Genomic DNA, 24,994 nt, shown 5'->3' on the forward strand with positions numbered 1-24,994 from the left:
AATTTGGAGTTACATAGCTCAAGATATAAATAATTTTGTGACTATGACTCAAGTGGACAGCTTTGAATGAACAAATAAGTAAATAATGAAATTATAAATAATGTTACATATAAGCATGTTATATACATTAAGGATGTGGAATGGAGAGGAGGAGGAGGAAAATATATGATTATTCAACTAGCATGAATTTTCATTAAAAATGACTAATTTGCATGTTTTAGGTTCAGGGACTAAATTGAATAAAAGTAATATTTTAAGGGTAATTTTTTAAAAATGTCAAAAAGTGATCAAATTGCATGAAATGAATTGCTTTATTATTTAAATTAATAAATTGAATGAAATATTAATTTAGATCAAGATTGGATGGAAATTCGAGGAAAATAGAAAATTACCAAAATGTCCATGAATTTTGATATTTCTGCAATTTAGCATGGTAAGTTCGTGTAACTTGAATTATATTCTTAAATGCTTGAAACATATTTTTCTTGATGTGAATATGATTTGGATGTTTATTGTATGATAATTGATGAAGTATTGATATTCTTGATGAAAAGAGAAAATAAATCTCGGTTGAATGAAAGGAAAATTCGATGGATCTCTAAAAAGGAATTGACGGTAAAAAGGATCTAGCCCGGATGGGTGATCCTATCCTGATATAGCCCTCTCGAAGAATTTGTGGAAAATGGAGTTAGCCCAGACGGGTAATCCGAATTAGTGTATGAATTTAGCCTGGACTGGTAATTCAGATCCAAGCTCATTAAAGTAATTGTCATTGCAGGGGATTTAGCCTAGACTGATTATCCCGACAATACTCTATGAGTTTATATTACAGAGGATTTAGCCTGGACTAGTAATCCCGTTGTAAAGATAAGGTTCGCGGGAGTGTGCTCTCTGAAATGGAAATGTGCACACATGAATATGAATTGACAGACCCGGATTTGTACACTTAGGTGTACCCTTGAAAATCCATCGAAATTCCAAGTAGTTCAATGGGATAAATATGGAAAAATAACAAGGGAGTGGAAATCATGGAATTGATGAGCTCATCAATCATGGTATATGTATTATTGATACACGGAAATTATTGAACTAACTTGAATGTGGAGTTTGTGCATGTTAGGAGAATAATGCATTGAATGATATGTATAAGTTAAATTGGCCAACGCTACCTCATTAATATTTTGATTTTGTTTGGTTTTAAATATGAATGCTTGATGAAATGAAATGTCTTTAAATTAATTTGTAAACTCCGGTAATGCTCTATAACCCTATTCTGGCAATAGATATGGGTTAGGGGTGTTACACTCTTTTACTTCTTTTTTTTTTATTTGTTTGATAACTATATTTTTCTACAATTTTATATTTTTATTTGTTTGTTTGATGTTGAGATTGCAGCAATTGAAAAAAACAACAACAACACTTAGGAGCTTATTGATCTTCCAAAGGGGAAAAAGACAATTAGAGTGAAATGGGTTTATAAAACCAAATTCAATGAGAATGGTGAAATCAACAAATATAAGGCAGGTTTGGTGGCCAAATGTTACAAGCAAGAGTTTGGTGTTGATTATAAAAAAGTATTTGCTCTAGTAGTTAGACTTGATACATCAAATTAGTGGTGGCACTAACAGCTCTGGTCAATTTATCAGTTAAACGTGAAATCAGTCTTTCTACATGGAGAGTTGCAAGAGCAAGTATTTATCGATCAATGCTCTGATTATACGAAGCATGGAAGTGAACATAAAGTTTATAGACTAAAAAGGGCGTTATATAAGTTAAAACAAGCTCCAATAATTTGGTACAGTTGTATTGATGCTATATCAATATGACAGGTTTTCAAAAATGTCCATATGAGCAGACATATTTTACAAAATTTAAAGATCTTATATGTTGATGATTTGATTTATACTAGGAATTATCTTACACGGCTTAAAAATTTTAAGCATTCAATGATGACCGAGTTTGATATATCAAACCTAGTTTAATGCATTATTTACTGGTGGAATTTTTATTTACAAACAAATATGTTCAGTTTATTTTAGAAAGGTTTGGGATGCAAAATTGTATTTTTGTCACCACACCTACAAATCTGAGGCTGAAGTTAGAGAAGAATTTTTCAAGATTGACATCACTCTTTACAAACAGATTGTAGGAAGTCTAATGTATTTAGCAACCACTAGACCTGACATAATGTACTCTATTAGTCTTATTAGCAGGTACATGGAGAATCCAAAAGAAACTCATTTGTTGGCTGCTAAAAGAATTCTCAAGTATTTGCATTTTGTACAAGAAAAGAGAGAAGTACTTCGAGTTGTTCGTAATGCAAAATTAGAAATATTTTTTTAAAATATTTTCTATTGTAGAATTTTTTTTCAATTGAGGAAAATCTTCTGATTGTTGCAGAATATTTTTGGTTGAGGAAAATATTTTATTATATTTAAAAATTGACACTGTTATTTTACCATTTTACCCTTCTAAAAAAATATAAATAGTAGGCTACTTTTCTCATTTTTCACAACACACGAAAATAAGAAAACTCGGTTCTCTCTTTTCTCTCCATTCTTGTTCTCTAAAAATTCTAAAGGTTTACTAAATTACATTAGTGCAATATTTTGTCTAAGAGATTGTGTTTTAAGCGGGATGTCTGTGACCCATCCAATCCTGGGAATCAAACCTAGTACGGTTTACCCGAGTTTCTTTCAATTTATTTCCCGACTTTTACGAGAAGAGCAATCCTTTTGAGTTTCATTTTCCTCATTCAGTTGTACGAATTACATTTAGTTTGATTTCCTGTCAGTGCTAATGGTTTTGTTTGCAATAGTATATTTCCAACCCGAGTTATGTGTTTATGCTAGGTTGGAGCTGGTTCATAACAAATTGTTACGCTATCTAGCATAGAAGTAGAATTTGTGACTGCAACTATTTGTGATACTCAAGCCATTTGGTTGAAGAACATACTTGCAAAGATTTCCACAGCAAGAACCAACCACAACTTACTCTAATTACGGTTCAACAATTAAACTTTCGAAGAATCCAGTATTGTATAGGAGAAGCAAACACATAAATGTAGAATTTCACTTTCCACGAGATCTCACCGAGGAGAAGATCATTGGTGTTGTTTATTGCAAAAGTGAGGACCAGGTTGCAGATATCTTTACCAAGCCCCTCAAAGTTGTTGCATTCACAAAGCTTAGGTGTGCTCTAGGCATTTGTAACATGAAGAATTTGATGACGAGCTTAAACTGAAGCTAACCTTCAATGATTTCAGTTTATGAGAAGGTGTTAGATATATTTACTCATGTTCCTGAGTTTATTGATGTAATTGCCTATACAAGACACTCTTTTGATGAAATAATTTAATTACATTTCAGCTTATTATTTTCTTTTACTTTCTAACAGATACACAGACAACTTCAATTCTATAGAAAACTATACCCACTTCATGCCAAGGAATGACAGTGATCATAATCGCACACTACATTTCAACAGTTTTGAATACGGATAGCGTATTTTTTCTCAATCAAGGAACCCTAGTGTGCTTTCTATATCCCCTCCAGCATTACTTGCAAAACATAGTCCGGCATCTACTCGATATCAGATTCAATTTTATATTTGGAATTTTTTAGAAATGTAGTATCCCCGTTCCAAGTTTCCAAATGAGTGACCAACTATTTCAAGTTTGATAATGGTACAGGTTGAGGAAGGTAACCCAACTGCACTTCTACAAGATGAATCCTCCATATTTTCAAGCTTTGCTAAAGCGTCTATAATGTAAATAGATGGTTGATCTACAACTACCACTCCAAATGTAAGTTTTATGCAGTTGCTTTCGGAAAGCATCTATCACACAACTTGTTTTAAGAGATTAGTTCTTCAATCCTCCATAACTTCTGTAACATAGGTTTCTTTTCTAAATTGCAGAAAATATAGTTAGCAAAAAAAAATGGAAGAAAATCTTTACTTGATTTACTTGAAGTAATAATAGAGACTGCGTCATCATGGTCATCAGCAGTGGTAGGGTGAACAGTGGTGTTATGCTAGCAAGTGAGCTCATCAGAAAAGATGGGGTCATGGTCATAGCTCCTTATAATTATCGTGTAACATGTGGCAGCATATGATTGGTTGAATATTTTAGTTGTTAGTTTTTAATGTCCAAATGACTGAACTGAGAACATAACTCGAGTAATAAATATGACAACTCGAAATCATTGATGATTATTACATAACTTTTAATAATTGAATGATTAAATTTTAATATTAAGACCGTTTCTTTAATTTTAATAAAAAATTATTTAATCATTCCCTTCAAACACCATCGTAATTGACATAAATGTTAACTCATTGTCATATAATAACATGGATGACGGACGATAGAGAAGAAGAAGAAGAATGACTGAAATCTCTGAAACTGCCATGTCATTGGAAAGACAATGAGATCCATGCCATAGCTTGGAGGGGAACCAGTTCGTGTAATATGTCACGGAATGCATTTTAATCCTTATATTTTAAAAATGAAGTTGTTTTGTAACAATGGGGAAACAAAGTTAATTATGAAGTGGTGTTTTAATTAAATGATGCAGCATTAGTAAGAGATGCTACAAACACAACCAATTACATTTTATTCACAATTTTCTTTCCAACAGCTATAAACATAATCATGTTACTTTCTTCTTCTTTTTTCCAATAGCTTGCAAAATTCTTTTACATAATAAAGAGAAGTAGAGTATTCTAACCATGACCAGACGCCCCATGGAAACCCAAAATTTCGTACAGACTACAAGCAATCTATTAACAGAAATGCAACTTTGAAGTTCTTTCGACTCTGTAATGTAATGCAGGCTGGATCCGTGAAACAAGCAGATAGTAAGTTTTAAAATCAGGCCGTCTTTGTATTCAAGTATGTGAAGATGATGGCAGCGAGGAAGGGGAGGAGAAACACAGCCCATATGGTGCATTTGAGCTCGAACGACAAGGGGATTGAAAGAGTGTGGGCGAATGCAGCTGCTGAAAGGAGGAGAGCAACTTTCTGCAATGCATTTGAGGTTGTGGTGCAATATGGGTTGATAAAGAAAGCACCCAACATCAAAATGAAGATAAGTAGGACAAGGAAGGAAAGCAAAACCATGGCAAATGGTAGGTGTTGATCGGACTGATGGGGTGTTGCATATTGGAGGGATACACCCAGTGCATATGAAAAGCAAAATGCTATTACTGTATTTTGCCATTGTTGATGGTTCTGGAGTGCAAGTAAAGGGTGTAGCTGAGAGGGCAATTGGGGTTGTGGGGATGGTGATGGCATTGGCATTGGCATCCTCACTGCCTGACCTTCGATGTCCACACCAGCTATGATCGCTGGCTGTGATAGTGATGGTAGCTGTTCTTGCAGTCTTTGCAGGTATAAAAATTCAGGACGGAATCGGATGAAAGTTGCTGTAATTGAAAAAAGAAATGTCTGAAACTTTTGTTGGAAAATCATATTGATTGGTGCAATGAAGAAAGAAGATAAACACACACACAGATACATATATATATGTGTGTGTAGACTGCAGTGGGGCCCAGCTTGATATAAAAAAAAGAATGAAAGGTAAAGAAAAGTAAGGGTGCACTTCTTTTTTAAAAACACAAACTTGGACATCCGAATTTGTTGAACTAAGTATATAGGGTTTGGATGTTAGATTTATCACGTCTTGTTCGTTGTTTAGATTTGGCAACATGACAGGAAAGCAACCCCTTTTCCCTTTTCAGATGATTTGTTTTTTTAAGTATTTTATCACACATTTGAATAATCATATAATCATCATTGTTTACAGTTCCGGAGGTCCGCCTCCTGTATTGGTTTTGTCAAATGCGCATGGTTTAAAATAAAGAAAGAAGCCAAAGGTTGGAAAAAGAAAGGGTAAAGGGAAGGACTTCTGGAATGGTCTTTCCTTGGCAAATTAAAGTTTTTTATAAAATGGAAACTCCATGACCATGAACACCAAAATCATATTATATTGGGGGAGCGAAGTGGAGCCCCGATTACTCTATTAGTCTTTGTGCTGTTTGATAATAGGTCAAAGTCATATATCTCTGTCTTCTAATAATCGATAACCACCAAAGGACTGTCTTTTATCTTGTACTCATGGTTAGAGATGTTTAAAGTGTTAATCATTCGGTTAATTAAACTGAATTAGTATTAATTAAATTAATTAAAATTTTTAATCTTTAATCATTAATAAAATTGAAATTTTTTCAAAAAATAATTTAATAAGGAAGATGTTAATGTTTTGTTTATATTTTTAATTTTTAAGAGATTAAATTGTAGTTTTATCATGTTAAATGTATTATTTCAGTTTTTTTTAAGGGATTAAACACTTTTTTTAAGAAAGTCAAAATATAATTTTACCACATATTAGTTTTTAAATTTTTTTGAAGAATTTTTTTTAAATCCATTTTTTGGAACAAGTCCCTTCCCTGAACTTGAATTTGCCCCTGGTTAAAGATAAGAAACATATTAATCAAGTACTTTGTGATAAGTTGATGTAAAGTGTGACTCGTGGTTGACATGAGAAATTCAGAAACCATCTTTTAATCGGACAATGGACAAGTCCGAAACAAAGTTGGCCCCATTATTTTGTAGTGACAACATGGAGAAAGATCAAAGGCATAAGGAAAATTTTGTATGACATGTTTTTCACCCTTTGTGCTCAAAAAGTTACTAATACTGCGTTTTTTGTCACCATTTTGACATAATTTATGTTGTTTTGGTGATGATTTTCTTTTCGAATATTTGTTAAAGGAGAAGAGCCGAAAAGGAAAGAGATGTTTGGAATGTTGAATTTAGTGTTGTGGTATCATAAAATTGAAACTAAGATGTCCCTCAACTAACTACTAACATATTTGGGCATCAACCTCGCCACTTTGCATAAGTTGTGGGTTTAGTTTTTGTACATTGATTTGATTAATTTTAGTCCTTATAATTTTCAAATTTATCAATTTTAATCCCTACACTTTTGAATTTTTAAATTTCAGTCATGACCAAACGGCAACAACTAAATTTATTTGGTTAAATAATGTTATTAGTCTTGTATTATACGTAAATTTATACATTTGGTCGATGTTCTCCATTTGGATCATTCTTGCTCTCTATACAAATTCTGAAATTTTAGTCTTGACACACAATAGTAGTTAAATCAATTAAATTATTTTTTTAAAATATTATTTGAATATAGCAAGCCGACATGATATTATACATTTAATAATATATTTGTTGCATTAGATTTTGAAAGCAGTAGAACTTAATTTAATGAATTTAATAGCTACAATTTGTCCAAAATAAAAATTTTAAATTTTAAAAAGTATAAGATTTAAAAATGACCAACTTAAAATACAAGGATTAAATACACAATTTACGCATATTATAATTATTAATATTATTATATTTTTAATTATTTTTAGAGAGTAAAACGGGTAAATCATTAAACAAATTTAATTAAATTAGCTTTGCATATTGTCATTCATCAATAACCTTTCAATTAATTCTCTAGAGAACAGAGTTGGAATCCTCGAAACAAGCTGTCCGAACAAATTGATTAAATCGACGATCCAATAACTTTGACCATCGATCTAGTTTTAAAAACCTAAATTTCAGATTACTTATTTATCTAATTTATAGCTTGAGTTGACTGATAATGTAAGTAGTTAGGTTGTCAATATCTTATCATATATTGTCACTAATGTTGGTCTCTCTCAAGTGTCAACATACATCAATATTATTAAGGGTGTTTACAACCTATGTATTCTAATCTCACATGTTCATGTGTTGATGTTGGATTTCCTTTTTCTTTTTCTTTTTTTTTTCTTTTTTTATTGAGGATTGGGTTAATTTACTCCTTTAATAGACTTAAATGTCAAATAATTACATTATATTTATATTGTAAATAAAATATCGAACCGAAATGAATATATTTAAAATACTAATTAAACCAAATTTTATAAAACCGAATTGACTTCATTTTTTTTTCTCAGCTCTACTTATATCATAATATGGCAACATTTGGGGGGGGGGACCCCAGAAATGTTGTAAAAAAGTGGGAAAATAATGATTTAACAATACAAGGGGCAAATGTTGAACATGGATGCAAATTGGCCTCTCTATTAAAGGCAAGAAAACAGAGTGATGCAGATTTCTCACATGGACATGGGGGCCTAACCCATACTTTTCTTGGCTCTATGCTCCTTTCTTACCAAGGATATATTCTCTTCTCTCTTTTTTTTTTTTTTGTATAATAGATTGCAATTTGTAATTATGTCTATAAACATATTGGAGATAGTTCAACTTATCTTTTAATCATTTATTCAACCAATCAATTTAAGAAAACCGTTTAATTATGATTTTAGTCCCATTTATTGTGCTAAATTTTGGGTTTAGTCCTCTAAGTTGACATGAATTAGTCCCTTTACTGATATAATGTTATTAGAGCCTAGCAGTTAATCATTTATTCACCTCAATTAACTTCAAAAAATGATTCAGTTATTGTCTTAGTCCCTCTACTATACTGAAATTTAGGATTTAATCCCTCTATTTCAATTTGATATATTTTGATATTTCTGCTATTATAACGTTATCAGTATGTCCAAATTGTTAAGCCTGTTAGTTATTGCAATTAATCATTCACCCAATCAACTTTAAAAAAGAAAACCGTAATTCTTCTACTTTTATAATGTTATTAATAGGTCCAAATCGATAACACCATTAGTTGATATCGTTAAAGTGATAACATAAAATTTTCTTTTTAAAACAATCTTAAATATGTGATCAACATGCAAATTTATATCGACTGAATATAATTGATTGAATATTTTTCCCTGACCCTAAATATAGAATCAACTAACAGTAATAATAAGATACGATGAATTTAAATCTACTAATAATAATATAAAAATAAAACATCAAATTATGCTAAATTTGAAGGAATTAATAAAGTCATTATAACAACTCCAAAAACTCATCATGGAAGAAAGAGGAGTAATTTAATTTATGACAGAACATGTTTTATTTAGATCTAATGGTTACCTAACCTTTCTTTTTTTTTAATTAGAGAATCATTTACAATGTGTCTTGGCATATGCATGGCAGATCTACTTTCATAGTTTTGTGTGATTTGTTTTAATATTTTTTTCCTATTAATTGTAATTTATTTTAATAGGCTAAATATGCAGGACCATCCATGATTTTGACATTTAACTAGTAAACCACACCAAGCTCATAAAAGGAATATTTATTTTATTCTCCTTTTTTTTTTGTTCATCATTTATTCTTGATAGCAATGGTGACTTCCATTTGGAATATATTTTTAAAGTGATTCTTCTAGCTATATTAGGGTTGAGTTAAATTTAAAGTCGGAAATTCATAAGTTTTGAATTTAAAATCTTAAAATAAGTAATTAATCCGAATAAATTTAAAACAAAATCTGTAAAACTTGACTTAAAATCTCGAAATTTTTAATTTTATTACTAAACCGAATATTCATTAATCAAAATTTTTTTTCGGGTATTTACTATAATAATTCAAACTTAATGTAAAATAATAATAATAATAAAGTTTCCCTTAAGAAAATTGTTAGCTTGATGGATAAGGTATGGGGAATATGGCTGATGGATGTTTATTAATTTAATTTGTTATGATAAAAGGATAAGCAACCAAACATCATAAATTTTGAATGGAAATTGTCGTTGAAATTTGGAAACAGTAGCCTCAAGTGTCGGATGTGTTTGGTGTTTTGATGAGACCCATTACCTTCTTACATTTACATGATCCAATGACTATACTTAAAAAAAATAAAAATTTGAACAGCAGAAATTAAATTTTAATTTTTATGATAGTAAAAATATAATTTGATCATCTGAATAATATATATTTTTATAATTTTTAAAAGATTAAAACAAAATATTATTATTTTTAAGGGATCAAAGTGTAATTTTAACTTTATTAATTTAAAATTTTAAAATTTTTAAAAGACATAAATAAAAAAAATTTCCATTTTAGGGGGTCAGCTGTCGACTCCTCTTGGCTACACCCCTATACTCCATGCTAGACCTATCATATGTGTTTTTCTTATATTGTTTTTTAATAATATAACCATATTTAAAACAATGTATAAATAATATACTTCATAGGATCAAACATTGGATACCATATTAATATTTGAACCCATATTCAATAAGTTATCACAGTACGTGTATATATATAAGTTGAGTAATTATTCATTATTTTATCATTTTAACCATAATCACGTGTGTTTTAGTCCTTTTATTATATTGAAAGTTAGGGTCTAATCCCTTAAATTGGTATAATTTGATTCATCTATTTTTATAATGTTATTGGTAGATCTAAATTGTAGGGTTACTGGTATGGATCTACTGGTAAAATTATAAACATAAAAGGGCCGTATTATATTGAATTTAAAGAAGAGATGATCCCAAATTTCAACACAATAGGGGGACTAAAACCACAATTAAGGAGTGTAGCCAATGGCCACCACCTTTGCTTAACTTATTGATAAGCCCACTTTAATCAATTTCATAATGATGGTTTAAGTTACCTTAATTAGAAGAAATCAACTGCATCTGCTCTGCTCCAACCGTTGACCAACATTAGTTGGCAAGTTTCCCAAATTCTCATCTTCATCTGACGCTGACGTGGCAATATTCCAGTGGGTACCTGCTCTACATTGGGTCTTTCATCTTTGTTTTAGCATTGGAGTTAGCCACCAAATCAACCACTAACCCCACACCAAAAACAGCCAAAGCTTTATATAATAATAACAATAAGCCTTCACTGTGAAAGAAAACAAATTATTTTCCATCAAAAAGAGAGAGAAAAAAGCTTGTGAAGAATCTATGCCATGAAAGGAAGAGAATTGAAGCTCAAAGATTGAAACTTTGTTGCAAAGTTTTGTTCTTTTCACCTCTGCTGCTTGAAGAAGGCAAAAAACAGAGAGGTAAAAAGGACCCTCTTTTTAAAGCTTTCTTCTTTGTATTTGTTTGTTGATTCTTGAGTTAGATTGGGATATTTCATATTTCTATGTCAATATAGAAGATATTGAATTTATTTGAAAAAAAAAGTGAGCATATGGTGTAATAGTGAATTGAAAAATGCGTGGTCTTAAGCTAATAGAGAGGTTCAAAGGCACTCAAGTTCATGCCTTGAATCCACCAGATACCACTGTTGTTAACTCTACTGGTTCTTCTTCCACATCCAGTAAGATTGGTAACCATAGGGTTAAATTTATAGGGTCAAAACTGAAATCCAATAAGGCCCGCTCTGGTTCAGGAGCTAAAACATTGCTTCCTTTCGGACTCCCTAGGACTGACCTTCTTGAACCACCCATAGAACCTCACTTGAAATCCATCCAGTTGGTAGAAACCTTATCCAACCTATATCGCCGGTTCGAGACTTGTTCAGAGTCGGAGAAATCGTTGGTATGCATCGAGCAGTACTCGGTTTTGAGTAGCCTTGGTGATCCTAAGTTACTTAGGAGGTGCCTCCGTGCTGCGAGGCAACATGCCTTTGATTTGCACTCCAAAGTAGTTTTGTCGGCTTGGTTAAGGTATGAGAGGAGAGAACATGAGCTTGATGGTGTATCGCCGATGGATTGTAGTAGGTTCGTTCTTGAATGTCCTAAGGCTGCCCTCGTATCTGGGTACGATCCAAATTCTATTTATGACCACTGCAAGTGTTATCAAGAGCGTAGTGAGTTCACACAAGTCTCTAAGGGGGATGAGTTTTTGGCATTGGAAGAAGATAGTGATATCTGTTTTCGTGTTGGCAATGAGGATATTAATTGTATTCGATTTAAGATTGCTGCGCTTTCAACCCCATTTAAGGCTATGCTATACGGGAGTTTCACGGAGTCGAAAAGTTATAGAATTGATTTTTCGCAAAATGATATCTCTGTGGAGGGAATGAGAGGTGTGGATTTGTACAGTAGGACTAGGAGGGTGGACTCGTTGTCTCCCGAGATTGTTCTGGAGCTATTGTCTTTTGCAAATAGGTTCTGTTGTGAGGATATGAAGTCTGCTTGTGATATTCACTTAGCTTCTTTGGTCAGTTGCATAGAGGATGCTTTGGATCTTATCGAATACGGGTTAGAGGAAAGGGCGAATGCTCTAATAGCTTCTTGTTTGCAAGTGTTGCTAAGGGAGCTCCCAAGTTCTCTTTACAACCCCAAAGTGATGAAAATATTTTGTAGCTTCGAGGCCAGGGAGAGATTGGCTTCAGCCGGGCATGCTTCTTTCCTCTTGTATTATTTCCTAAGCCAGGTGGCTATGGGAGACAGTATGGTGTCGAATGCAACAGTGATGTTGTTAGAAAGGCTGGGAGAATGTGCCACGGAAAAGTGGCAGAAGGCTCTAGCTTTGCATCAACTGGGTTGTGTGTTGCTGGAGAGGAAAGAGTACGTAAGTGCTCAATGTTGCTTCGAAGCAGCTAGTGAGGCGGGTCATGTTTATTCATTAGCTGGCATGGCAAGATGCAGGTACAAACAAGGGCAACAGTATTCAGCCTATCGGTTGACAAGCTCTCTTATCTCTGAGTATAAAGCTGTTGGGTGGATGTATCAGGAACGGTCTTTGTATAACGTTGGGAAGGATAAGATTGCCGATTTGGAAACTGCAACTGAGTTGGATCCCACCCTGCCATTCCCATATAAATATAGAGCAGTCTCAAAGGCCGAGGAGAAGCAAACCATGGCTGCTATTTCGGAGATTGACAGAATCATCGGTTTCAAGCTTGTTCCGGACTGCCTGGAATTGAGAGCCTGGTTCTTAATGGCGATTGAGGATTATGGAAGTGCTTTGAGAGATATTAGAGCAGTGTTAACTTTGGATCCAAGTTACAAGATGTTCAATGAGCAAGTAAGAGGGGATATTTTGATTGAGTTCCTTAACTATAAGGTTCAGCTAGGAAGTCAAGCTGACTGCTGGATGCAACTTTATGATCGATGGTCTTCCGTAGATGATATTGGTTCTCTAGCTGTCATTCACCAGATGCTGGTTAATGATCCCGGAAATAGCCTCCTTAGGTTTCGGCAATCTCTGTTACTTTTGAGGTAAGCCTTATGTTATCAAGTTTTCGTTTAGTGAAATTCTTATTCTCTATGTCGATTTTTAGTGAGGTTGTGAAACCATAGTCAATCACTGCTGTCGTATGCCAGGATTGTTCAAGTCTCGTTTTCTGGGATTTTGCTGTTCACAGCTTTGGTCCTACCACATTTGATTAGATGAGCAAATACTGAATGTACATAACATTGCAGGCTAAATTGTCAGAAGGCTGCTATGCGATGTTTGCGGTTAGCCCGTAACCATTCTAGTTCTGAGCATGAAAAGTTAGTTTACGAGGGATGGATTTTATACGACATTGGCCATCGTGAAGAAGCTCTTGCTAGAGCTGAGAAGTCCATTTCGATTCAGAGGTCATTCGAAGCGTTTTTCCTGAAATCATACACATTAGCAGACTCCAGTTTGGATCCCGAGTCTTCTTCTTATGTCATTCAGCTTCTGCAGGAAGCCCTTCAATGCCCTTCAGACGGTCTTCGGAAAGGACAAGTGAGTAACTCTACGCTCAGACTATGTCATTGGACAACCTTCTTCATACTATTTGATTGCTTTTGGTCATATTTTACAGGCACTCAACAATTTAGGCACAATCTATGTGGATTGTGGTAAACTGGATCAAGCTGCAACCTGCTATATGAATGCCCTTGAAATCAAGCACACAAGAGCTCACCAAGGATTAGCACGCGTATACTTTTTAAGAAATCAGCGGAAAGCTGCATACAACGAGATGTCCAAACTAATAGAGAAGGCACATAATAATGCCTCGGCATATGAAAAGCGATCTGAATATTGCGATCGTGAGACAGCAAAGAATGATCTCAACATGGCAACGAAACTGGATCCACTTAGAACTTATCCATACAGATTCAGGGCTGCTGGTAATTTTCAAATTTTTGTTTCTCAGTTTCTTAAATTTGATTCTTGTTTGAGACCCGGATTTTTCCTTATCGTTCTTTAGCCGACTCAACTCCTCACATACGAAGAAAAACTAGTTGAGAATCTGAAACTGCTTGCATTCTAAACTAGTCTGGCTATCATAAGAAGGGCTTGAAATTCATAACTAGATATATATACATATGATCTAATAAATCTCAAAGTCAATACTGACATGCTGCATTGTATGATTACTTTGTTAGTGTTAATGGATGACCAAAAGGAAACTGAAGCAGTTGAAGAGCTTTCAAAAGCCATAGCTTTCAAGCCTGACTTGCAAATGCTTCATCTTCGAGCGGCATTTTACGAGTCGATGGGTGATATGAAGTCAGCTCTCTGTGATTGTGAAGCAGCACTCTGCTTGGAACCGAACCATATGGACACGCTCGATCTGTATAATAGAGCACGAGACAGAGCCATCAATCCACAAGAAATGTGAGAGGCATCATCGTCATTACATTTCTGATAAACTTGCCGGATGTAGCAGTCAGTTACAAGGAAAAAGAATCATGGAGTCTTTTCACATCGAGCTGCTGACTGACCCTCACCGTGGAAAGGAAAGGACCCAGAGAGAGTTGCTTGTAAATGCGAACAGGCCTTATGGAATCAGGTGTACCTTGCCACATAAGAAAAGATTTAGCCTTGTAGGTTAAAAGGGGTCACACTGTTGTGACTTTATTCATTCCTTACAAAAGGAAAACGTATGCAAGTTCAGACCCGTTTAGGGGTTGACCAACTCTTCATGGACAACACTTCGAATATTCAGTTTCGTGTTAGATAGTAAAATGAACCCTGATTGTTACATTTTATTTGGAAATATGGGAAAAGAGCAGCTATTTGTGGGAATATGACAAATGCCAAGGACAGTAAAATGGAACTTGTGCTTTTTCTTTTTCCAAAAAAAAGGATTGAATTCTGATTTTGGACCACTCTATTATGCTCAATTTTGCAATTTAGTCCTTATATTCTATTTTTATGATGTCATTAGTCCAAACTAAGTTAGTACTTTTAAGTTTTAACAAGAATAAGGATCAAACTATAAAAATGCATTATAAAAATAGAGGATTAAATTATATGAAATTAAAATGCAATAACTAAATATCAGATTTAAACATAATAAAGGAAGGAGAATCAATTCTTTTATTTGGTTTTTAGCTCAAAAATCAGTAATTTCGGTGGAGAATGATAAAGCCATTTGTTAGCAGCACCCAGTGTAGATGGCACTAAAAAGATGCCATGAAATGGACAGTCCATCATGAAAGAACCAAGAATAATTTGATAGGGTATGTTTGGATGGTAATGGCAATACTTTGCAGTAGAAGAAGAAAAAAGAGTGATATAATGATATGTTTACACATGGAGGGGCAGAGGGACTGGACCCATGCTCTGGTTTGTGGACCAGTGATTGCTTAAAACCAGCTGCTGTTTGGTTTATGAGTAGAATCGGACACATCACCTGAAGTGGGGTTTGTTTACCTCCTAAAAGAGACAAGACAACCTTGGTAGATGATGTTGATGTGATGACAACATTTCCATTGATTGGCTCTGCTTATTACTGCTATAGTAAGTGGTTTAAGTCTCAAAGGCATGGCCCAAACTGATGCTATTGTAACTTTGCAGTTTCGAAATGGGTTTTTTGGATAGGAAAAACCATAAAAGAATTGAGTCCTAAAATAGCCCATAAAGAGTGTTTTGAGATGAGAAAGGGGTTGTGAGGTTAGAATTTTCATCTCGTAATCCGTATGATCTTAGTTAAATTTTTAGAGTTCAAATCTGTCTAAGTTAACTTTAACTCTAGAATTATTAATGGAAATTTTTCAGAGCACTGAAAATAAATCTAGAGAAGCTCAAAACGAAAGAGCAACGAAAAAATAAAAAAAATGCCACAAAAAAGCAACGCATACAAGATGTTCGAATAAATGCTCTCAAAATATCTCTATTACTTTAAAAGATTACAAATGAAAGGGAAGGTTAAGCTCCCCAAATCCAATTGTAGAAATCGAATTACATTAAAGGTTGAGATTAGTATCTATCTACAAGATGAGAATCCTAATAACTCAAGTTTTATTGAAGTGTCTTATTGAGTCACAAGACTTCAAGTAGATGAAGTTTTTCATATGTATATTTGTTAGGGGATTTGATTTACAGCCCGTAACACTTTCTAATAGTAATATGGTTCACCCAACCCATTTCAAGTTTCTGTTGTTTAGATTCAAGGTTTGGTTCGAATTTTTTTAAGTAAGTTATTACGAATTTAAATAGTTTAACTACAAATCCATTTAGGTTCGAGTGAGATTGGGACTGGATTAATTAGATTAGAAGTCATTTTCAAGGTTTTTGTCCATGTCTACTGCTACAACCATCATCAATTCAATATTAACCCTCCATATCCCTTTCTATAAAGGTTACATAGTTTATTCAACATAAGCTGGAAATTGCCCATATGGAGCAATCATTTTTATTAGGAGTGAGATAGGATCGGTTGGGGTCAATTTTAGAAATAAAGAAAAAAAAATTTACGATTATCTTGTAAAAATTTGGTTTTTAATTTAAATAATTTGTATACACTTTTTAAAGTTATTTTTATTTTAAATATTTATTTTTAGATATCATAGAATATTTATTTTTATATCCTAAAAAGGAAATTGATAAAAATTAATTTCACTTGGATAACAATAATAATTTGTTTACTTTGTAAATAAAAAATCAAATTGAACTAAAATAATTTAAATTTAAATAGTAAAGAATTAAGATCGAATAAATTTAGATTTAAATAGAGATCGAGTTGAATACTACAACTCAAAAATAAAATGAAATCAATAACAGATTCAAATATCCAAATACATTAAAAATAAATATTTAAACATTAATATCTAAATATACAACATGTGATGTCCTGATAAACAAAGGTGTTATTGTCTTAGACGTGACTTGGGTTCGAATGGCGTTAGTTACATTGATTGTTCAGATTTTACCATGTTAACGTAATTCACAAAAAAAAAATCCTTCCATCACTTAAATTTGGAACTATCCAACATGATCCCACCAAGGAACTCAATTATTCAAATGGCAAAATCCAAAATCATAAACTTAAATGAAGCCAGCCCAAAACCTAGAGTAGAAATCATTTAAACCCTAAATCAAGACTAACCCAAGTAATTACGGGTGACAAGACAAACAAGATAAAAAAACTGCCCGTAAATCCTGGATCCATGCTCACCCAGCTTTTCTTCTCTTCATTATCAAGCCTACTAATTATGGAAAGAATCTCTTTAACATGCACGAACCCAGATTTTTTTGGCCTCAAATAGGAACCCCTGTTATGCGGACAAACCCCAACATATGTTCTTGCAAACCATTATTTTATTTATTACTGCTTTCCCATCTTTCAAAACATCATTCTAAACAGTTCCAGGGAATGTAATAACAAGAAGACCTTGTAAGAAAGTACTAGTTGTTCATGATAATTGAATAATAATAGGGAAAAAAAAGAAAAAAAAAACTCTACCCATTAACACTAAAATCAATTACAGTTACACAAAACTTAAGCATGCTAAATGCTACTGTTCGTCCCTTTCAATGTTCACTGCTTTTTAATGCTACAAAAATTACAAAAAAAGTCAGTTTTTTATTGTTGGAATCCAACGTTAACGTCAGTAGCTAGATTGGACTCCCATTAAATTCAGAATCAATCCAAGTCAGAGCTATAATGGAATAGGATAAGAGATCGAGCTACAGCTAGAGCCATAAGCGAAAATTTTCCCTTTTATAGTTAAAGAAAAAGGTGTTAATTTTTTTTTAGAGGGGAGCATAAGAGCAAGAAGGGCACCTGATGAGACCATTTTCGTTACAGTCCGTACAAATCTTGAACCCAGATTTTTCAGTGTAAATTTTACGGCTACCGTTACACTCGTCGCACAACACGAACCTGTAACCGCCGCAGACGCCGCAGGTAGCGGGTTCGGCCGCCGACAGTCCTTCCATTAACTTCTTGAGTTCGCCGGTCTCGTGTAGCTGCTTGATTTCCTCCGCCCCGCCCAAATACCTTCCTCCGATGAACACCCGCGGCAAGGACAACTTGCTTTTCCCCAAGATCCCCTTCAACTCGTCCAAGAACCGTGAGTCCATCGACAGATCTCGCTCGTCAATCGAGACACGGAACCCCCGGAGGATCGATCGTACGGCTTTGCAGTCCTCGAAGGTCGACCGGACCACGCGCAGGCTGGTGTAGTAGACCACAATGCGCTTATCGGCGTCCCGGATCGAAACGGAAACGGATCGATCCGAAACCGAATCCAGTAACTTCCTGTTGGATTCGGGCCGAGTTTCGCCCCAGGCGCGGAGTATAGAGTTGGCGATCCGGACACGGTGGAAGACATTGGCGGTTCTTTTGGCTGCCGAAGAGAGGGGAAGAGAAGAAGAAGAAGGAGAATAATCCTCAGCGCAAAGGTGTAGGATATCTTTGAAAGACGAGCAGGAGAAAGGAGATGACATGTCGTGAATCCGCCGCACCGGTGATTTTTTGCTGCTACCCCACGGCCGCCACATTTGATCGATATTTTTTTCCCCTTACCAAGACTCAATTTGAAATTGAAAACACCATTAAAGAATAAAAGAAAGCTTGTTTTAGGTTCTTGGGGGCTTGTTTGGTTAAAGGAAGAAGGGCAACGATCGAAGAAGGAGGTGCAAATGGGGGGGGGTTAGGGTTTTTTATCAGTATTCTTTTTTGTTTGGAGGTTTGGCAGTGGCTCTGCGGGGAGGAGGGAGGTGGGCAGTTGGTCTATTGGTGAAGGTGGTTGAGAGGGTGGGTTTTGTTTATTTTAGCTTTGAAAAGGGGTTTAAAAAGAGGTATCAAACTGTAACAAGGAGATGGGCATTACATTTTGGGTTTCTATATTCATAATACCCGGCAAGTCCACTTGATTATGGATAGGATGAACTCTACTTATTTTAAAATTTAAAATAATCGTGATTGAGTATTAACTCGGTTAATATTAATATTATAATTACTGTAATGATATAAAATGCATAACTTTAAATTTAAAAGTTATAGATAAAAATGATATAAAAAACAAAGTTAATTTTGTTTTAAGTTTAGGGTCAATTTTGGATTTGTTTCATTTTCATGTCAATTTCAATTTCAATTCATTTTGAGTTTAAATAAGTTGACTTTTTAAGGATTAAATCGAGTTAATTAAATTTTAGCTCAGGTTTCCTTTGTTTTTATTGTTTTTGCTTTTTGGTATATCGCATGTGTTTTCATTCATTTTACGGTTTTTGAGATTAATTTTGTTTAAATAAAAGGTGGTATTCAAGTAAAATTCTTCCAACAATCACAACTCCAAGATTTGAACTTAGTTCAAATAGCTGAGGAAAAAGTTCACTTCCACTCCTTCCAACTACTTCTTGGTGCACTCCTTTGTATTTGAGGATGTGAGCTAGACGAATCGGACAAAGTCGTGACTCCAACTCTGACATAGAATATTGTAAATTTACAAGTAAATTTAAAAAATTGTCTCGTGTTTTGTTTCTCTTCATGTTTTTTTTTAATATATCCTAAAAAGATAAATGTAGTGAATAAACTTCTTTACACTTTAGCCTAATTATTTATATTAGATTATAACACATCCACAATGCGGATGGAAAGCTTCATATAACATATACTTATAAAAAATTATATAAAATTTAAACGAGGCTTTAGTTGAAATGATAAAGTTAAGATATTAGATACCATAATGTTTTAGGTTTAAAATTGTATTATATATATTTTTAAATTTTATATAAAAATATAAAAAAAACACTCGCAATAATATTTATTATTTTTTAATTTTTTTAACTGAATTAAAATTCAATGGGCTATTTGATTCTTTTAATTAAATTTTAATTTTAATTAACCCCCTGCCCTCGTCATTCATCTTTCATTATAGATATTTCCAGTCACACTTCTTTTTATCTAGCATTCTTTGGTGGGACATTAGGTTTGGATTCAATCTTGAGTCGAGCAAAAATTATAATTTATGCACCATTATATTAAATTATTTAAATATTATATAATTAAACTAGTTTTTAATTTTTTTCATTATTATGTTCCAAAATGCTATTTTAATCTTTAATTATATTTTTTTTGGCAGCAATGGATAACTGTAAAAATTAACAAATCACACCTTTTCACAATATTTTTATCGGCTAAATTATGCTTTCAGTCCTTATACATTATAAAAATTGTGAATTTATTCCTTATACTTTAATTTGGTTATTTGTAGTCCCTATATTTTCTAAATTTTAAAATTTCAGTCATCACCCGACACCAAACAATAACCGTTAAATTTATTTAAGTTAAGTTCTGTTATTTCTAAAATCTAATGCATCAAACATATTATCATATGTGTAACGTCACGCCAGCTTATTATTTTCACATATTACTCACTTAAAAATTCAGTTAATAGATTAGTGATCGTCATGTACACTGAAATTTCAAAAATTCAAAAAGTATTTAGAATAATCCAATTGGTGAAAATAGACTAAATCTATACTGTACAAATAGCATGTGTCTAGTAATTGAATTTAACCAAATGAATTTAACTGCTACTATTTGAATCAGGACTAAAATTGATCAATTCGAAAAGTATACAAAATAAAATTAACTAATTTGAAAACAACATAAACTAAATCTAAAAAAAATTATAAAATACAAAAAGTAACGAAGAAGTAGCACTAAATCCCTTACCACTTCATCCATCAATCCGATCTAACTCTTATATAATGCATTATTACCACTAACGCGTTTTCACTTCACAATCACATCCCAACAAGATGCCCCCAAAAAAATTTGGAGGGTTCAGGTTAAATGGAATAAGGGTTTAGTAGAAAATGAGTTTTGGACAGCATCTGCATTCAACATTTATGTCTTTTTGTACATAAAAGATACCTTATTCTGATGCCTTAAAAAATCTCACTTCAGCTTAACCTGCTTCTTAACTAAATTTACTTCATGGAAAACACATTAAATTTTGGCCATTTATCAAGCAGATGGGAAATTATGTATTTGCAGGCTTATTTTTGACGTAACATTAATGAAAAACATGGACATGTTAGTGAGAGATTGTTGTTCTTTTAATACTCCTATGACACAGTAGCACCTCTCTGCAAAATAGTGAGATTTTTAAGACAATGAATTAACATTGGAAAGGGAGGGACAAAGATGGATTCTGACATGTGGTGTTTGGGACCGTAACCCCATCCATAATGCCTGTAACAGTGGGACAAAAGTGTTTCGATGGACTGAATCAATTTTTTTACTAAAGTTAAAGGTTAAAAAGATAATATATATATGTTTTTAAAAAAGTCAAATTATAATTTTGATTCCTTTTTATGCTTAAAATTTTAAATTTAATTTAGTATAATTCAATCATATAGTATCATTAGCTAATCGATATTTTAACCACAGTAATTAAGATAATAACTGTTTGAATCAACTAATACTATGATTGGAATTGAGGGATCAAATTATAACATATTAAAATACAAGGATTAAAATTTTAAGTATAATAGTTTGACCCAACCAAAGTGAGTGGACTCTGAAAAGTTTCACATGGTTGGAGGAAGAAAGTGGAGAAGGGATAACATAATCCACATGCTGATTGATGGAAAATAAATTCTTTGGTTTGTGCTTCCCAAAAAAGACCAAAATTTGTATTTTCTTTTCCCATTGTTAATGGATTCTTGTAGCGAGGACACTTAATTAAGGCAAGTTGTCTTTTGCATACTTTGGTCATTGGATTCCAATGTTTTTCACACTGGGAAAAGAAAATTTCATCAGCTGAAACTGGTTTCTCAAATTCCAAATACTAAGAGTGAATTTAGAAGGGAGGTGTGTTTATCTGTGATTAGTATAAAAATAGTGATGGTAACGATATCAGATACTATAACGATACTGTAACGTAAGACAAAAAGTAAACTAAACGTACCACATCACACACCGCCTATCCAAATCTACCTTAGAAAATGTAAATTTTGGAGATGAAATTTGAAATGTGGATGGGGAATCCCAATCATTACACTAAGAAATCATTGGTAAATTCACGTGACCAGCACAAGCTCAAATATTTTATCATATATGTATATACATAGGTGAATATATTTGATAGATACTTTTATTATAGAGATTAACTCAAATTAGTTTCTTTATTACTAAAAAATTAATTAAATGAGATTAAATTTTAATAGACTTATCATTTATAGTTCAATAAAATGTTTGTTTAATAGAGTTAATATGTTGAAAGTTTTTATGGTTCTTAAAAATATTTTTTTTTGTTTAGAGTTAAACTGGGAAATAAAAAAGAAATACCAAAGAGTATTTTATCTATTTAATAGTAGAGTAATTTGATTCGGCCTTTACAATAGGGGGACTTAGCAGGTATTTTCACCGTATTTATAATATTATTTAAGAGTATGACTGAGTTCGTATCCTTCATCAACCAAATTTTAAGTCAATTGAAAAATTATAAAAAAAAAACCTATTTTATACAAAGCAACAAATATTATGGTGTTTTTTTTTCAATATTTTTATACAAAATCTAGAATATATATAATGAGATTTCAACTTGAAATAGTGTAATTTTTAATATATTAATTTACTATTTCAACCAAAACTTTTTTAAATTTATTTTTTTATAAATATATTTAGGATTTTTTTTATCAGCATAGTGCATGTGTGATAATATAATCTTGGCTTAATATATAGATTGGCCCTAGACTTAATAATTTTTCTCACATTGGCCTCTTAACTTTATTTTGGACCACATTGATCCTTGAGGTTAGCATCCCTTACATGGATCTATTCCTACACTAACACCAATTGTTTTTGAAGAATTTTGCTGACATGGACAAATATGGAGGTGACATGTGGATAAACAAGGAGACAATGCGTGGATTTGTTTTTAATTATTCTAAAGAATTAAAGAAAAACCTTAAAATCTCAAAAAATATTTTTTTTTAAAAATATAAGAAACTAGTTTTATTTCCCATGCAATGCATGTGCTTATAGCGTGTATTATTTAATTTTTTAAAAATATTTGTAATACATAAAATTTTTTTGATAATATTGTAATAAAAAATTAAAAATATATTTTTCGTGATCGTATTTATTTTTCAGGCTAATGTAATAATAATAAATTTATTTTTCTTTGATAATTATTTTCAACAAAATAAAATTTATAATTACTTAAATGATTTATTTGATTTGTGATTGAAAGACAATAAAAATGATAGGATCTAATTTTGTAATTTTAATAAAATAATTTCTTAAATTTTAAAGGGTTGGAAATAATGAGGATTTAAATTATGAATGAAATGTGTGGAATGACATATCTGACTATACATGCTCAAAAATTATTCCCTTTGTCACTACGTAAATTATATTGATACACTGTTAATATTTATCAATTTCCACAATGTTAATATTTGCAAATAAGGAACTTAAGAAATTTGTTTATTTAAATTTTCAAATATTCACTAATTAATTTCCATAATGTATGTTTTAATTCCTTAGTAATAGTGTTTTATTTCAGTAATTTCACCCAATAAAGATTAAAGTATTATAAACAAATAAATATTTAACAATAAAATGTGTCCTGCCTTTATTTGTCATTTTACACATATCAACTTTCAACTATCAGTTAAGTCTTACCAAACACTTTTTAAATAAACAGTTAATAGAATCAGATAGTCAAATCAATTAATAGAATCAGTTAGTCAAACCAGCCACTGCAATCAACAATCAGCTATCAGCTAATTGCGACACAGGGCCTATGTCATATAAGATTTGACATGCCATTTAACAGTTAAATTAATGATTTTAATAATGGAATGACTTGATTGATATAACATTAATAGTTTGAAGATGTAATTAAAATGTTTAAAATTTAGGGACTAATTTAAAATGAGAACTATAGTTCAAGGATGTTTAGTACAATTAACTCAACAATATAAACAAATTATTATAGAAACATAAACATTAATGCACACTTTAGTGCCTAAAGTATAGTGTTCTCTACTTTGGTCCTTAAAAATTATTTTTGGTCCACTTTAATCTCTAACATTATTAGATGTTCTTCATTTGAACATTAAAAATTTAATGGTTGAAATATTCAATGAATCATATGTTACCACACGTGATGTGATGATGTCATAATGATATCATTGAAAAACTTAAAAAATCTTTAAAAATGAAAAAAATATAAAAGAATTTAAAAAATATATTAAAATACAAAAAAAATTATAAAACTAAAACAACACTATAGAAATTTTAATATTTTTAAAATTTTATAAATCATATCTACCCGAGTTTAAACACGCGATTGTTGTCTCTTAAAAGTATACCACCTATAATAACTTTGGATAAATTTTTTTTCCAAATTATTTAAATAATGAAAGTAATGTTATTTCAATTAAATAATATTTTTAATTATTTCAATAACAAATTTTACAATCTTTTACAAGTTGTAATAATTTTTATAAATAGTTTTATTACCTTTACAATCTATACTAAAGGAATGCCTTCTTTACTTGACACATGTCGATTTCCCTTTTTTCTTTCAATGGCTAAATTTCAATTCTAATCCCTCTGTTTTTTTAGATTATATAAAAATAGTTAATTTTCAATTTTGATTCCTATATTTTGCTCAAATTTGAGATTTAATCTCTATACTTTAATTTTGATATAATTTGGTACCTCAACTCTTATAATGCCATTAGTTAGTCTAAATATTTTTTTCCGATTAAAATGTTGATATGAATTTTTAAGAATTGCTAACACTGTTAAAATAAGGTCAATTACAATGGCATTTTGTTACATGAATACCAAGTGAGTAATTTTGTTTAATTTCTAATTGTCGCACTAACAAATTTAACAAATGAATTTTAACAACGTTAATAAATAAACTTACATTTTTAAACTCGAAAAGTA

The 24,994-nt window shown here is 32.0% G+C and overlaps 2 protein-coding genes across 2 annotated transcripts; one reads left to right on the top strand and one right to left on the bottom strand.

Moving 5' to 3' along the window:
* Positions 1-10,742: 10,742 nt before the first annotated feature.
* Positions 10,743-14,957, top strand: LOC107927117 (ethylene-overproduction protein 1). Its single transcript, XM_016858113.2, has 4 exons — positions 10,743-13,088; positions 13,293-13,584; positions 13,664-13,973; positions 14,232-14,957. The coding sequence occupies exons 1-4, from the start codon at positions 11,134-11,136 to the stop codon at positions 14,465-14,467; spliced, it is 2,793 nt and encodes a 930-aa protein (XP_016713602.2). The 5' UTR covers positions 10,743-11,133; the 3' UTR covers positions 14,468-14,957.
* Positions 14,958-17,376: 2,419 nt separating this feature from the next.
* On the bottom strand, positions 17,377-18,940 carry LOC107927160 (uncharacterized protein At5g39865). Its single transcript, XM_041090419.1, has one exon. It carries the CDS (start codon positions 18,574-18,576, stop codon positions 17,827-17,829), a length of 750 nt encoding a protein of 249 aa, XP_040946353.1. The 5' UTR covers positions 18,577-18,940; the 3' UTR covers positions 17,377-17,826.
* Between the last annotated feature and the right edge of the window lie 6,054 nt (positions 18,941-24,994).

Source organism: Gossypium hirsutum, chromosome D03, assembly GCF_007990345.1.
Source record: "Gossypium hirsutum isolate 1008001.06 chromosome D03, Gossypium_hirsutum_v2.1, whole genome shotgun sequence".
Classification (NCBI taxonomy): domain Eukaryota; kingdom Viridiplantae; phylum Streptophyta; class Magnoliopsida; order Malvales; family Malvaceae; genus Gossypium; species Gossypium hirsutum.